This window comes from Podarcis tiliguerta (assembly GCF_965153285.1).
Source record: "Podarcis tiliguerta genome assembly, chromosome: 4".
NCBI classification, from domain to species: Eukaryota; Metazoa; Chordata; class Lepidosauria; order Squamata; family Lacertidae; genus Podarcis; species Podarcis tiliguerta.
The window spans coordinates 22,382,685-22,399,088 of NC_139537.1; the positions used below are offsets into that span (position 1 = coordinate 22,382,685).

At 41.3% G+C, this 16,404-nt stretch overlaps 1 protein-coding gene across 4 annotated transcripts in view; it reads left to right on the forward strand.

The window, feature by feature from the left end:
- RNF17 (ring finger protein 17) overlaps positions 1–16,404 on the forward strand; it is a 47,306-nt gene that overhangs the window by 27,564 nt on the left and 3,338 nt on the right. For all 4 annotated transcript variants that reach the window (XM_083436050.1, XM_083436048.1, XM_083436049.1 and 1 more), the window contains 15 exons: positions 177–297; positions 1,038–1,158; positions 1,638–1,862; positions 3,686–3,836; positions 4,163–4,281; positions 4,950–5,040; positions 6,682–6,791; positions 7,452–7,756; positions 9,627–9,790; positions 10,941–11,060; positions 12,003–12,083; positions 13,522–13,650; positions 14,563–14,619; positions 15,145–15,261; positions 15,621–15,765. In XM_083436050.1, coding sequence (XP_083292176.1) covers positions 177–297; positions 1,038–1,158; positions 1,638–1,862; positions 3,686–3,836; positions 4,163–4,281; positions 4,950–5,040; positions 6,682–6,791; positions 7,452–7,756; positions 9,627–9,790; positions 10,941–11,060; positions 12,003–12,083; positions 13,522–13,650; positions 14,563–14,619; positions 15,145–15,261; positions 15,621–15,765 — 2,056 coding nt within the window. The remainder of the gene's footprint in view (positions 1–176; positions 298–1,037; positions 1,159–1,637; positions 1,863–3,685; positions 3,837–4,162; positions 4,282–4,949; positions 5,041–6,681; positions 6,792–7,451; positions 7,757–9,626; positions 9,791–10,940; positions 11,061–12,002; positions 12,084–13,521; positions 13,651–14,562; positions 14,620–15,144; positions 15,262–15,620; positions 15,766–16,404) is intronic.

Here is a 16,404-nt window from a genome sequence, read left to right on the forward strand (position 1 = left end):
GCAGTGGGTGCGAGAATACTTTGTGCTATAGCAAGAAAGCACTACAGGAGATGCGTAATTAATTGTTGCCTAGATTAGAGATTGCTGGGAGCCCTGTGTAAGCACACTGAAATTTCATTAAAGGAACAGTGGCATTGAAACTAAATAAACAAATTAGGCTGTGTTTTATAATTTAGGCCATCAGGTGCAAGTTGGCCCATATTACACCAAATAAAGGAGCAAATGAATGGAGTAGTAAATCAAAGGACAGATTTGAAGAACTAATTCAAGATAAATGTATGCTCTGCTTTATTATTGGTAAGTGTTTGCCTGTCTTGAGTAACTTATTCAGTAATTGAGAGCCAAATAGAGTTGCTGGCTCAAAAACCAAATCAACCATTATCACTCAGTGGACAGCAACTTGATAGGGACAGTGCCTCCTATCCAGCCTGTCAGGGAACGTCTCAATTTCTCCTTGGGAGTTTTCGTGTGCATGCACACTTCTCAAAATGCATACTCAAAATGCACACAAAAGCTCATACCAATAACAGACTTAGTTGGTCTCTAAGGTGCTACTGGAAGGATTTTGTTTTGTTTTGTTTTGACCAACACGGCTACCTACCTATAATCTTAAGTCACAGTATTTGATTAACCTACATCACATGACCATTTTGGTGACAAATGAGATAAAATCATTTGTAAGAATATGGAGCTTTGGAAATTTCGGAGGCTTTCAGAACACTTTTTAAAAAAAAAAATCCAGTTTTTTAATGCAGAGACTTACATTATCTGTCACATAAATACACAGGCACTACATTTTATTAAGTAATTGGTTTTCTTTGTTCCTCACCTTTCTACGTAACTTTTTAAGATAGCTTACAGAATGCAAAAGCAATTAAAAATCACAGTAGGTAAAAGCAATAAAATCCCAACATAATGAAGTAAAATAAAATGGTTCGCAGCTAAGACCTTCATCGTTCCGCCTCCTTTCTCCAACACTCGTAGCTAATTTTTTTCCTTTGATATTTTGAACTTAAACCTCTTTCAACTGCCTCTAGAAAAATCTGAAGACAATATCCTGTCTGTTGAGCTGTATGAAAGTGTATGTGTGCCACCAAAGGCATCTTGGAGTGTTAACAGCCTCTTGGTTAAAGAAGGTCTGGCATCTTATATATTAAGGTGAGTGTGCTGCTTCATTAACTTCAACACGCTCATAATCTTTTTGCAACTTCTGAATTCGAGCAGCCTCAGTGAAGTGTATGTAATGTCATCTCAGGTAGTGCTTAAATGGCTCGGCTTTGAGATGTGTACAAACCTAGACTCATGATTTTGTCTCATTCCAAACAAACTGAACACTAAGCCAAGAAACAAACCTTGGTTCACAGCTCATGGTTCATTTTGGAGCAAGACAAATCACACCACAAGCCCAAGTTTGTGCGTAGCAAGGGTAGTGTGACATTGTGGTGATTCTCCCCCCCCCCCCCTGTAAACCATCACTCTTGCTTGTTTACACTTAGCCATGGTTTGGCTTAATGTTAACATGCCAACCAGGTCTTTGTTTAAAACTTGCTGGTCATGTTTTGTGGAGGGCATTTCTGCTTCTATTTGTCTGATACTGGCAGATGAAACAAAAAACTAAATAAAACCAAATTCTACAGTGACACCAAAATGATTACCGAATCACATCATGAAGTTTGGGATCCTACTCCAGAAGAACTATTCAAAGCTCATGGAGATAATTTACAGCCTGGGAATGAAGAGTCGATACCGTTTGAAGGTACAAAATTAGATTGCAGCAAAGAACTGCAAGTGCGAATTAGTCACGTTGTGTCCCCAAGCAAGTTCTACGTGCATTTGATGTCATCAGAACAGATTCTGAAAAGGTAAGCTCTTTTTCCCACTTGACCTGGGTCAGAGCACTTCATGCTTTTTGGTTCTTTTCATTTTTAACAATTGTTGTTGCATAATTTTACGTATTCCACATCTCCTGCAGGATGATGATGAAAATAGCCATTAAACTAAGAAAGGAGTCTTTGCTGCCAGTGTGCCATGTTTTTTCCATAAAATAACCCCTGAGGACCACAGAAAGTCATCAGAATGTTGTGTCATTCCAGGGACTTGCTGTATTTGTGATTAAAGTGTACCAGTGGCAAGACACCCAGCATGTTGGCCACTTCCGATTGTGGGTGGCTGGCATGCCAATGCTTGAAAGTTAAAGACAGAAAAATACTGTACATAGATGGATTAATAAATAGAATAGACATATACATGCATGGGGACAGGAAAGACTTGGTCCTATCCTCATGCAGAACTGGGATGGACCAGATTTTTATGGTCCTTTCATCCCTTTACCTGACATAAACGGTGAAAGAAAGCAACCAACTCTTTCTGGCCTGCTCCTGCCTACTCTGCGAAGGGAACATTCAAGCTAAGTGCTCCGTGTTCTGTTTGGACAACGTGCTCAAGATGATGTGGAAGTTCAGCTACAAGCATACTAGGAGCAAATTAATTATCTGGAAGAAAGGATGCAAGGAATGCAGCCCTGGTTATGGTTTATGAACTTGGTGGTTTTTTGTACCATTGACCACAGTGTCCTGGAGAACCTCTGGTGATTTAGGGCTGGAGGCATGGTTTTGCAGTGGATTCCACTCTACCTGCTGGGGGTGGTTTCTGAAAATAGTAATGGGCTTTTTTTGCTCAGCCGCGTGGAAACTGACCTTCAGGATTCTGCATGGTTTGATCCCAACTCCCATGGTATTAAACATCTGTATGAAGCTGCAGACAAAAATGAGTTGGAGTAAAGTATCATCAAATATGCAGACAGCATGAAAATTCCCCCTCTTCCATCTGACTCGGAAGAGGCATTATGGGCTGGTTGTGGGTCGGTTGAAACCATACAAAACAAAGTTGTTCTGGGTTCTTGGATACTGGATTTGAAGAGGTACCTTGTTCTAGATGAGGTTGGACTCCTCTTGAAAGAGTAGGTGCGTAGCTTGAGTTGCTCCTAGAGGCTATATTGTCACTAGAAGCCTGGGTGGCTTCTGTAGCTAGGGATGCCTATTCTCTGCTTGAGCTGGTTCATTAGCTATAGGTTTTCCCAAACAGGAAGAGACTAGCTGTAGTGGACGATTGCAATGTGTTGTTAAATGGTGCTGCCTTTGAAAAAGGTTCAGATGTTGCGAAATGCACCGTTGGTTAATGGGCACCACTGTCTGGTTTCATATAACAGATTCTAAAAGAATTGCATTGGTTGCCAATTTAGGTTCTTATGATGACATATAAAGAAAGCCCTGGTCAACTTGGGGTTTAAATATTTGAAAGAACATTTTGAGATGAGTCCCTTGTGCTACTGCTGCTGATTAAGGTCCATGGGGTGGAATGACATCCCATGTACAGTTTTATTGATGCTTTATGATTTCATGTTTTATGAGTTCCCCTTTAGAAATATTGCTAATTATTTTGTGTTAATGTCATATTTGTTAAAGTCCTTGGAACTAAATGGTGAAGCGTGGGTTCTAAATGCACAAAGCAGAAGAGATTGTGCATTATTTTCAAGACTGGAAAATAATGTACAGTTGTAATCTTAACAGTTAAATAAATTATTGGCCCTACTGTATAGATCTTTAGCCTTTAGAAAAGTGTGTTTCTTTCAGAACAATACTGGCAATGTAGATTTGATTGTCTATTTGGTTACTTATAATATTAGTTTACAGGAAAAGATGGCAGCCACTTACCTGGAATCAGAAAGAGAAATAGTTGAATGGAAAATTGATATGAATTGTGCTGCTTACGTACATGAACTGAATCAGTGGCAGAGAGGCCAGATCCGCAGGATTGTTTCAGAAAGTAAACTTGAGGTAAATGCCATTATAAAATCACTACTTTATGTAGATAGGTATCACTGCGTTCATTATGACTAGGAAGCACTCATTTAGTGATTTAATATGTGGAATTTAATGCATTCTTTATCCTAGATAAAAACTTAACTTATTAATCAGTTAAACAGGCTAAATGATGTATTAACTTCTTTTGAAAATGAATGAGAGATTTTTGCAGTATCATAATGAGGTTTGTACTCTGTAGCCAGCTAAGAGAAGTTTCCTAACAAAGCCAGCCCGGAGTTTTGTAGGTCTGTGATAAGTCTAATTTGAAGAACTATTTTTCTTACACCCGTCTTTTGCAGGTGTTCCTCATTGACTTTGGCATAACTAAAACTATAGATATTGTCTCCCTAAGAGAACTTGAGCAGACTCTGAAGATGCCCAATCCTCTTGCAATAGAGTGCTCACTAACAGACATCAGGTAAAGTGTCCGTTTCATTCGGTTCTGAAACATGCTTTCTCCCATTCTGCAAGTGTTGCAGCGGTGTTGGGATTTGAACTTGGGCCTGAAGCAGGGTGCCCAAACCTGTATCTGCTATACCATGTGTTCACATGCCATGTAGAAACATTAAAGGTAAAGGTACCCCTGCCCGTACGGGCCAGTCGTGACCGACTCTAGGGTTGTGCGCTCATCTCACTCAAGAGGCCGGGAGGCAGCGCCATCCGAAGACACTTCCGGGTCACGTGGCCAGCGTGACGAGGCTGCACTGGTGAGCCAGCACCAGCACCACACACAGAAGCACCGTTTACCTTCCTGCTATAAAGCGTTACCTATTTATCTACTTGCACTTAGGGGTGCTTTCGAACTGCTAGGTGTAGAAACATTAGGAGTGGCCATTTCCAGTGCTCCTTGGGCAACATTTGTATTTGTCAACAAGACTTTGTAATTTCTCTATATTTTTAAAATAAGGAATGAGTCTCACTGGGCAATTGAAAAATAAAATGCCTAATTGAACTGATGCTGTTACAGATGTTCTGCCTGCCGGAAGATCTGTGTCCTCTCCAGCAATTGTATGAACAATAGGGGAGAGGGTATCATTTGAGAGGAACTGATTTTTATTTCATTCCTCCCTATGCATCTTGTTTTAGACCAGCTGGTGGGACTGAGCAGTGGACAGGAACCGCCTGCGATGTTCTTGCACGTTACTTAACTGGAGCTGTGGTAAACCTAATAATACAGGTTAGTATAGGCCTAACTTTAATAGAGAGCTTTGTAGTAGTAAATGTCTGATTTACCTGTGCAAGTTTTCTTTCGTGGAGAATTGCAGCCTCTTTGTACAACTAAAACATGTGGAGTATGTAGCTGGCTAAGATACTGGAACGTGTCCCTCTATTACTTTGGGCCCTCAGGATTCTGTCTGGATGAAGACTTGGAATATGCCTTAGCTCACACAACCTTGAACACTTCTCCGCCGCAGGGAGGAAGTGACAAAATGTATGTGTGGTTCTGCTTTGTTAGAACTAAAATTGGCCAGTATTTTTACTAGCTTCTCCCTGTAGTGAAAAGAGCACAATCTGGCTGCTGTGATAGAATCCAGTTGGTTAAGTAATGACGGCGAATCAGGTAGTTGGCTAAGAACACTTCAGCCAACATCAAAGTCTCCTTTGGAAACCATTGAGTTTAGTGAAAACTTGCCAGCTTATGTTGAGGGAGCGGGCAGATCATTTTAAGGAGACGTTGGCTTGTCAGCAAGCCCTTCCTGGCATAGAATTTTCGGCGTTTAATTTGTGATTTCAACCAGCCAGCCACCAAGCGTGTAAAGTTGAAATTGTGCAAGTAAAATGCACCTAAGTTATGAGCCTGCTCTACAAGCAAATACTTTGGTTGGCATCCATCTGCTTCGAGAGGCAATGGAGGAGTGTGCCTTTGGGGGTGAAGTAACACTGTTGGGAGGTTGCAGTTGATATTCTGCATCCCAGAACCCTTCATTTGGTGTTGGTCACTCCCTCCTGCAAGAAAGGTTATGGCTGTGTCCAAATATGCAAGATAGCTATTGATGATTATATCTGGTTTATCTTCAAACAGGGTGACATCTAGGCCAGTGTTCGATATTTAGCAAAGAGTACCGTGCAGACATGTCAATAACATTATCTTCAGTTGTTCTGTATGATGTATGTTAATATCCTAGCTGTAAAAACATCTGGGAATACAAATTATTGTCTTAAATCTGGATGACAGTACTTGGCTTTCTAGTTGCCTATCCCATTGATTAGAATATGGAGGGTTCCCAAATTCTGTCACTGTACTTGCTCAGGATGGTTTAAATCAGGCCTGGTGGTGAAGGGAACACATTTTAAATAAACAGAAGATGCCTCAGTTCTAAACATTTCTCACTAATCTTCACCCAATTGGCCTTTTAAGATCTAAAATTTGATCTTATTTTGTTACATGTTTTGTGTTTTTATCTTATATTTTTATGCTGTGAACTACCCTGCAATTTACAGATGAAGGGCAGTATACTAATTTAATAATACTAATAGTCTACTCAATTCCTTTCCCATTTATTCCTCAACCTGGTAATCCAGTACTACTTCGGTCCAATCATAAATACATATTTTTGGAAAGTTAGCCATACTCCACTCACAGAAGCTTGTGCCTGTTTACAATTTCATTTACTAATATATAGAAGTTGTGAACTCAGCACAAATATCTAGGATTTGTTGCATTTCCTGACATATGTCAGTAAACTAGCCGTTCACTGTGTATTAATTTGATGGTTTGGCCAGTCGCTGCACACTGAAGAACTTTGTTTCACTTTATAGTAGTAATACAAAACCAACAATAGCTGCCTTTTCTTACAAGAAGTATGTTTTATCCCAGGAAAGTAACACGTCACCTTTACCTGTGAAAGTTTTTAGCAAAGATGGAGGGCTATATACTGACATTTCGGAATACATGATTAAAGAAGGTTTGGCATTTAGAAAAAGAAGGTATGCATTTTTCAGAATATTTATGCTCTCTTGGGTGCTGGATGTCTCCAAGTGAGTTTAGCACTCCCTATTGCTTGAAGGCAGGAAATCGTGTGACTTCAAAGGAAGTATTTAGCACTTCCTTCCTATTGAAGCCTAAGTTCATTTCCTTCCTTTGTTCAGAGAAACATTGTAATAACTGAGATGCTTTATATAAAAAAGCTTTGAACATTTGAAATGAACTATATAAATGTGAAGTATTATTATTTGTTACTTGAATCAAATTTAATGTTATTAATTCCTAACAAAGCCAACAGCTGCTAGCACCTCAGACAACCAGACTCAGTTTAGTTTATCAATAGTATTGAGAACTAATTAGCACTAGAACTCTTTAAGAAAGGTATTAGAGGGTATTTTTCACCAAGTGTCATCTAGCTCTTTTGGAAAAGCCAGATGGAGATAATTTCTTCATGATGTTGGGTAAATGATAGGCAGGTGGTCTTACCCACCTGTTAAAGTTGCCCCATGAGTAGGTAAGTTCAGGGTCAGGTCCCCTAGTAACTTTCCTAAGCTGCAGAATTCAAGAAAAGAATTGGCCCGAATAAGTCTTTGGGCTAGAAATAAAATTAAAGCTTGAATCTTATTTGATTCCTTTACTTTCTCACATACTTTCTGTTGAAGCTCCATTAGAGCACAAAGTACAGCATCCCTTGAGAAGCTACCTGACACGCCCTTCCAGCAAGAGAATGCAGACGTAAGCCAATTGCTTGCAGACACGGAATGTACACCAACCTCTTCCAAACCAGAGAAAGACGTTGATCCTTCGATCACAGATCACAAAGAGGAAGAATTGAAGGTCTCTTTGACTTGCCCTGTAACAGTTGAAGCCTACAAACCACCAGCTGTCCCTACCTCAGTTGTCTTCAGCGCTGTAGTCAGCTGTGTTTCAGACACGGGAACTATTTATGTGATTCCAAAGTCACAAGGTAAAAGGGGAAATGTTGTACAGCAGTGATGATATGCACTTGTAGCATTAGTACATGATTTTCTTGACACCTGATTGTTACTGATACGTATCACTAAAATACAACACAAACCTTGCAGAACAACATAAACTGACCTGTGTGCCACAGCTCAACAGCATAGCAGGAAAAGCAGCCAGAGTTGGATGCAGAGAAAGGAAACAAACTTTGAGACCAGAAACCAGAGTCCCTCCAAAAGGAGACATTGTTCGCTGGTCGCCAAAGCATTTTATCTCAGTACTTGCATATATAACAAATTGGAACCGTGTTGCTGAGAACTTGTCTGTGTGTATTTCTCCCCTAGCTTTTCTACATTGTTAATTTTTCAGCCAGAGCCAGTTGCCAGACCCTAGCATGCAAACTATTAATTAAGCAGCTACTCAGATCCTCGAGTAAGCCATGATTTCAAGTCTGGCAGCCACTAGGAATTTGAGTATCAAATCTTTTATATGACACTATTCATTCTAAGGGACGCGGGTGGCGCTGTGGGTAAAACCTCAGCGCCTAGGATTTGCCGATCGTATGGTCGGCGATTCGAATCCCCGCAGCGGGGTGCGCTCCCGTCGTTCGGTCCCAGCGCCTGCCAACCTAGCAGTTCGAAAGCACCTCCGGGTGCAAGTAGATAAATAGGGACTGCTTACCAGCGGGAAGGTAAACGGCGTTCCGTGTGCTGTGCTGGCTCGCCAGATGCAGCTTGTCAACCTGGCCACGTGACCCGGAAGTGTCTGCAGACAGCGCTGGCTCCCAGCCTATAGAGTGAGATGGGCGCACAACCCTAGAGTCTGGCAAGACTGGCCCGTACGGGCAGGGGTACCTTTACCTTTTACCTTTACCTTTATTCATTCTAAAGAGAGAGCAGCGGAATAGGATCAAGTACTACAAATTGCTGGAAAATGAAACTAACAGAAGCAAAAATCGTGTGCCAGGAAGTCTGCAGCGTTGCCTAGGCCAGTTTTCCCCAAACTTGGGTCTCCAGCTGTTTTTCGACTACAATTCCCATCATTCCTGACCTACTGGTTCTGCTAGCTAGGAATGATTTTTCCCAAGTTTGGGAAACTGGCCTATGCCTTCCATAAATGAAAGAGGGTGCCTTTAACTGCACCTGCTCCAGCAATAGTTGTGACAAATTTGGATTTGTATAATTGAATGTCACAGGAGTCCATTGCTAGCCATGTGTTAGCTGTAAACTGGCTTTTCTAATTTCTGTTACGATGCCTATCATAGTACTTTGCACAAACGTTCAGTTAGTTAACAGAGTCCTATTTTGTACATGTTGTTGTTGCTATTTACAAAATAGGACTGTCTGTTAACCCTCCCCAGCCACTCTGGGCAGCTTCCAACAGGATATTAAAAACACAATAAAAAATCAAACATAAAAAACTTCTCTATACATGCAGTATGCAAATGAATACCTGCTTTTTAAATTAAAAAACAAAACAAAACACAATGCCAGTATATCATGAAGTAATTTATATTTAGAGGTAGCATTTTTACAGTAGCAGAGGTAGGTCTGTTCCTTGGAGAGTAGAAACAATGGAGAAAGAGGTCCCTCAAAAACATCCTCCCCTGGGAGAAGGATTGCCTCTTTCTTCACTGTTTCTACTTTCTCTGAACTAGAGCAGCCTCTCCTAAAGTGTAAATAATGCTGCCACTCATACCTCAAGGAAATTGAGCATTTTATTCAAATACATTTGATGTTGCAACTCTTAAATTATTCTGTGAAGCCATTATATTGATATTCCACTATATGAATATATGGAATATATGGAACTTGGTTGAAAATGATCATATAAATGGCTTTTAACAAAGCTCCCTTATTGGCATTTTCCTCCAGAGCAGCAGCTAAATACGCTGATGAGTGATATACAGAAGAACTTCAAATGTCTAGGTCTTTTGGAACCCTACAGTTGGAAAAAGGGAGAAGCTTGTGTTGTAAGAGCAGCAGATACATTGTGGTATCGAGGGGAAGTTTTGGAAGTTGGCTGTGGCATTACCAAGGTAAGACTGGTGTGACTAGAATTGCATTCCCTTGATGGGGAAGAACCAGAGCTCAGCAGCCGAGCACCTGCTTGGCATGCAGAAGGACCCTAGCTCATTCCTAGCATCTCCAGGTAGCTCTGGGAATCTCTCCTGCCCAAAGCCCTGGCAATCTGGTGTCAGTTGGTGTTGACAATACTAAGCTAGATGGATCAGTGGTCTGGTTTAGGATAAGGCATATTCATGTGTTCCTATCATGGCCTCTTAGTATGAGTTTTCATTAGAAGTAAGGGATGTTTGCTACCACCTTGCCACATTACGTATCAGGCAAGTGTAGGGGTGGTCATTATTTTCCTTAAGCCCAGTAGGAGTAAAGAACGTGGTAGAACGTTCTGTCTGTAAAGCTCTGAGTGTTGTTTAATGAGTGATTTAGAAATTCTATAGATGAAACAAAGGAAACTAACAATGGGAAATCCAGGAGATAACACTTGAGTACAGGCAAGCCCCCATTTACACAGGGGTTATGTTCCAAGGCAGCGCACGTTTATATTTGAAACGCCATTGAAAAAGCCTGCAAACGCCCTGCCCCCTTTTTGTGACTTTTGGGTCACTTCCAAGATGGGCACGGTTGCACATACATTGGATGCACGTTAATATGGGGGAGGTTTTGCCTGTGATTCTTGCATGTGTCCTGATAAATTTGTGTGTTAATAAATAGCTTCGCTAAACTATACTACAATTCATGATTTTGTAATCAAGGTACTTACTTCCTTTAAAGCAGAGGTTCCCAAACTGTGTGTGAGCTGCAGTATGTCTGTGAAGAATTCAAATTGTAATACAGTAAAATATAGTATAATAAAAGAAGCAAGAAAAATGCAATTAAGACTCATCCAGCATAGTGCATTGCAATCGCTACAACAGGCAGAAAAATAATTAAGCAGCCCAGTAGTTTTCAAGAAGTCCATGGTGCTGGGGTGGGTAGGTAGGTAAAGAGACTCAATAGCTACTCTTCCCCAACAGTTAGGTCATTCCTGCTTCCCAAAACTACCTCTAGGGTAAAAAAGTGAAGGATGGGTCTGTTGTGCCTGGCTGGCATGCATTTAAAAACAGAATAGAATCGCATCATGAAAGCTTGGGAATTAATCTATTGATTTTGTTGCTTTTTGTGTAGGTGCAGTACTTGGACTATGGCTATATTGAGAAGATTCCTCAATGTCATCTCTATCCAACTGTTTTGTATGCAGACATTCCGCCATTTTCCATACCGTGTCAGCTCTATAAAACTATACCAGTGAGTGGAGGCTGCATTTTGAAATGTACTAAGCACCTGGTCTTGTGAACAGGGAGCAAAGAAACAATTACATATGCTACGCTTGGGCCTTCATAAGTTCCAGAACGCTTCTGGATTTTCTGCAAATGGAAAAACTGCTCAAGAGAAAACTCTTAAAAGATTGTGCTAAAAGGGTGGCAGACTATTCCACAAAGCAATATATTAAAGTTGACGTATCACTTTCCTGGCTTAGTCTAAACCATGGCATCATGCTGTAGCATGGATGTAATAGCCACTGGACAATGTCCCAGGCTGTTTCAACATAAAGGGAAGTTTTTAATGCTTAGTGCTGTATTGTGTTTTTAATATTCAGTTGGGAGCCTCCCAGAGTGGGAAACCCAGCCAGATGGGCAGGGTATAAATAAAAAAAACATTATTATTATTATTATTACTACTACTACTACTACTACTACTACTACTACTATTACTACTATTAAAGTTGGGCTTGTAATAACTGAAGTGCCATTCTCTAGCCTGAGGAGACACTAGCCTGAGGAGAATAGATAAACAGGAGCAACTATGAACATAACTGAACTTTGAGGAAGGCAGGAAACCAACAAGAGCATAATGGGAGCCCAACTCATCTCCATAGTGTTTCTTCCTGCCTTGGTCAGAAGGTGGAGCAATAACCCAACATACCATTCCTGTTAGCAGAAAGGAAATTGAAGTCTTGTCTGCCATAGACTTCGTATATAAACCTCAGGGCTTAGATCATATAGAACATGGCAGATGCTTTGCACAAGACATTTTGGCATGTGAAGCAGAAACTGATGTTTGGTTAAAACAAACTTAATTTTTTTCCTTCTGATGCTGAAACCATTCTAATCTCCAAGATAGGGCCAGCCCTGAGTGCTTTTACATAATTACTGATGGGCTGGTGATTTTTCTACATTGGTTATCCAGGTTGGAACTGTTTGGCAGCAGGATGCAGTTGAACTCCTTCAAGAACTACTTACGAAAAGGCTCGTTGAAATAAATATTATGGTAAGCATAAAAACAAATTGTGTAAGTCCTGCTTCTCTTGCAGTCAGTACCCCACCCCCAACAAAAAAAAAATCGTTTCTGCCAGTGGATTTTGTCGGATCATTCCCTTAGACTTCCAAGAGCAAGCTGCACATATTTTGTATTTATTTCACTTTCAAAACCAGTTACGATGTGGCAAGTGCATTCCTGTTTGTTCTTCCTTGTTCTGTTCATTTCTAAAATGAGAGATGGGGAGGACTTTACCATAATATGAAAAGAGGCATGTAGGGGAGGAGAAGTCAACCTTCACACTTCATGATTCAGGTATTCTTAATTTACTTCTGGTAATAGAACAGAGTCTTTGGAAGTAAACTAAGATCCTGTGGTAACAGATGGTGAAGGGAGAAGGTTCAGTTCCTTTTTCTTCGTTCCTTTTTACAGTAAACCTGTAACTTACTTTACTTACACGTGGAGAGTGGAGGAAACCAATTCCCTGTTTATTTATTACCCCTCCCCCACACCTGCACAAAGCTGTGGTCCACAGGCTTACCTGGATTTGGGAAGGGCTCTGGCAGGGTCTCAGCTCCTGTCAACCTAGCAATTCAAAAGCACACCAGTGCAAGTAGATAAATTGATACCACTGCGGCGGGAAGGTAAACTGTGTTTCCTTGCGCTCTGGCTTCCAAGACGGTGTTCCGTTGCGCCAGAAGTGGTTTAGTCATGCTGGCCACATGACCCAGAAAGCTGTCTGGAAAAACGCCAGCTCCCTCAGCCTGAAAGCAAGATGAGTGCTGCACCCCATAGTCTCCTTTGACTGGACTTAACCGTCCAGGGGTCCTTTACCTTTTATCCAGAGCCCTCCCTCCCAAAGCTGAACAAGCACTTAGTAGGCTTTGGGATGGAGGTGCGGGCACTCTAGGACCCTGCTGGAGCTCTTGCACTGCCTTTCCAAAGCTGGACAAGCAGCATTGGGGGTGGGTCCAAAGATTCCTGGCTTACCTTGGAACTGAACCCTTGCATAAGATGCAAGCTTACTGTATTGAAATGTGAATATTAATAGGCTTTGAATCAAACTGCTGGGTTACTAATTACAAAATTAGGGATGGTGTAAGACACAGAGCTACAGAACAAGCCGTGTTATTATCAAGAGTGATATCAGACAAATAACAGAACCATAAAATGTTAGAAACAAATATGAAAAACATTAGGAGGAAATACTCAGAAATAAGATATATGCCATTTAGTTAGCAATGGAATTGTACTGTGCCAGTTTTCTATTCTTCCACTCAAGCACTGATACATAGAATCACGAACCACAAACCTGTGATGGTTGTTCTTGGTGTATGTGTTCTTCAGGGTTCTGTGAGTAGCTTTGTTCTGTTCAGCCATAGGCCCACTTTTTGAGGTTAAAACGGTAGCAGAAATGATAATGCAGTAATCTTTTGCCTGGCTTTAACAGGAGCACTCGGACAACCCATGGGATAAAGTATCTGTTAAACTCTGTTTCTCTGGAATGTCGCTCTCATCTTTCATGGCGTACCATAAACATTGCATTAGTGAAGATGATGATGGTCACATGCCAAAACTGGTAATCTTTCCTTTCAGCTCTTAAGATTTATATAAAGCTTAACATGGGTATGTTATTTAGTGTGGCTATTTTTCCTGCAGTTCTTCCATGTTATATCCAGTGTTTTCAGTTGGTAGTTAATACTGTTGCAATGGCTGGCAAATCCAACAGTGTAATTCCTTATTATAGCCAAAAGCAATTTGCTACCAAATGCAAGATGTATGTAAAAAGGTAATAAGCTCAAAATTAAGGGCAGTACCTCTGGTGGGGGACACGTGCTCCTGGGGGTAGTTTGTCCACATTTGGTTCCCGCCCTGCAGTTATAATAAGGTGTTAATGGTTTCGTTTAAGGGTTTGTATTGTAGCTGCACAAGTGCATTGTGCACCTGATTAGCCCTGATTTTTTGGCATGAATTATTTTTTTCCAGGAGGGACGCGGGTGGCGCTGTGGGTTAAAGCCTCAGTGCCTAGGGCTTGCCGATTGAAAGGTCGGCGGTTCGAATGCCCGCGGCGGGGTGCGCTCCCGCTGTTCGGTCCCAGCGCCTGCCAACCTAGCAGTTCGAAAGCACTCCCGGGTGCAAGTAGATAAATAGGGACCGCTTACTAGCGGGAAGGTAAACGGCGTTTCCGTGTGCGGCTCTGGCTTGCCAGAGCAGCGATGTCACGCTGGCCACGTGACCCGGAAGTGTCTTTGGACAGCGCTGGCCCCCGGCCTCTTGAGTGAGATGGGCGCACAACCCTAGAGTCTGTCAAGACTGGCCCGTACGGGCAGGGGTACCTTTACCTTTACCTTATTTTTTTCCAGAGTGCTAGATTGCAATCCAAGGGATTGAAAATGTTTTGAGACAAACCACTTCTGCAGGCATTAGCTTGCAAGTCAGTTAATATGCTTTTAGAAATTAAAACAACTTCTTCCCTTCTCATATGTTCTAGGATATAACCTATTGCAGTGAAGATCATTTGGAGCAAAACTGTGAAATCAGTCATGAGGTAAATGTTAAAATATGTCAATGGATTTCTTGGTTTTCAAGCTAATAATTAGCTTGATAAGGTGTTGAAGCCAGTTTAGTATCTCCCAGCTTTTGTGACTCCAGCCAGCTACTAACATCCATTATAGTTTGTTTTGAGTGGATCAAGTCTGTAAGGTTTTTGCGGTGGGGGAGACATTGGATCAGTTCTAATGCCTTTCCTGAAAGTGGGTTTGGGGATAAGGGTGTACATTAAGTATGCAGTGGTTGGTGATTAGCCCAAATCGGACATCTTCAATGAAATGCATCATACTGCATTTTCCCAGCATTTTAAAACGGCACAGACAAACTCTATTCCTTGCTCCCCCATTAGCACACCAATCTGAATAGTGAGTCTTGCACAGAATAGTCTCCATGACATCACTGGCACCAACTTTATTCATGTGCACCCAAGTTGCATTCCTTGTCATTCTCTGGGCACAGCTCATATTACTGCTGCTTGCATCTCTAGGCACATAAAGATTTCCTGCTTCCTCCTTTTTTCTAGGAGTTACTGATGTCTGAAGTAGATACTCCCCTACTGCCACCCTATACCTCGCCATCGCTGCCTGTTCTTGGAGAACTTTTTCCAATTAAAGTAACACATGTTGTGTCACCTAATGAGGTATCCTGGTGAAGTAAATATTTTTGCTGTTATCAAGTCTGTTGTAATTGCATCCTTTCACAGCAGCTCATCCTGTGTTTTAGAACTTGAACTTGTGAGAATTAGGATCCTTCATAAATAGTTACATCCATTGTTTGAGATGTATAACGATAGCTTTTGAAGCATGAGGTAAGACTGCCTAAGAAGCTGTCTATGGTTTATGGGCACTTGCCATGGGCAATTGCTAGTATTTCTAGTTTTGATTCCATTCAGATAGACAAAACTTGGGAGACTGGTCCATCCTGTATGTTGGACGATGCTCTCACTTCAAGATCTTTGATACATATTTTTGATATATGACACCAATTACTGTGCCCTAGGTGTACATTACCATTGATCAGCGAGACAGTCCCAACCATGAAGATGATACAGAAGTCAGTGGGGACGTTGAAACTCTAGACCAAGCCTTGAGACGGTGTAATCAGAACTTGGAGTCCATCCCTTTCCTAACTGATTTTCGGAAAGGTATACAGTCATACCTCGGGTTACAGATGCTTCAGGTTGCGTTTTTTCGGGTTACAGACCACCGAAACCCGGAAGTACCGGAACGAGTTACTTCCCGGTTTCGGCGGTCGCACATGTGCAGAAGTGCCAAATCACAACCCACGCATGCGCAGACGCGCTGCTGCGGGTTGCAGACATGCATCCCGCATGGATCACGTTCACAACCCAAGCATCCACTCTATTATTTCTTGGTAATTTGCATTTATACATTCTGCAACTGAAGGTGAAAAGTTACTTAACTACTTTAGAACAAAATTTCCCTACAGTCTGCTTGCATTCAGAATCAAATAAGAGAAAACAGACTTATTTATTAAATTTGTATACCGCCCTGTATCCATAGATCTCAGGGTGGTTCGCAGCATATAAACTCCTGAAAGCTGTTCATTTATGCTTGTTGCTATAAAAATTATACAATGAATTTTCTGAGTTTCTGCTGAACTTCAGATAGTGTAGTTAGTGATGCTAGTACCATGAGGTTGCAATAATTTAGCTGAAGCATCACTAATCTTGAAAGTATCTCATGATAAATACTGGGCTCCATTAAACTATAGGAAGTATTTATTAAAATATAGTGGGGTGTTTTGATGTGTGTTATTCTGT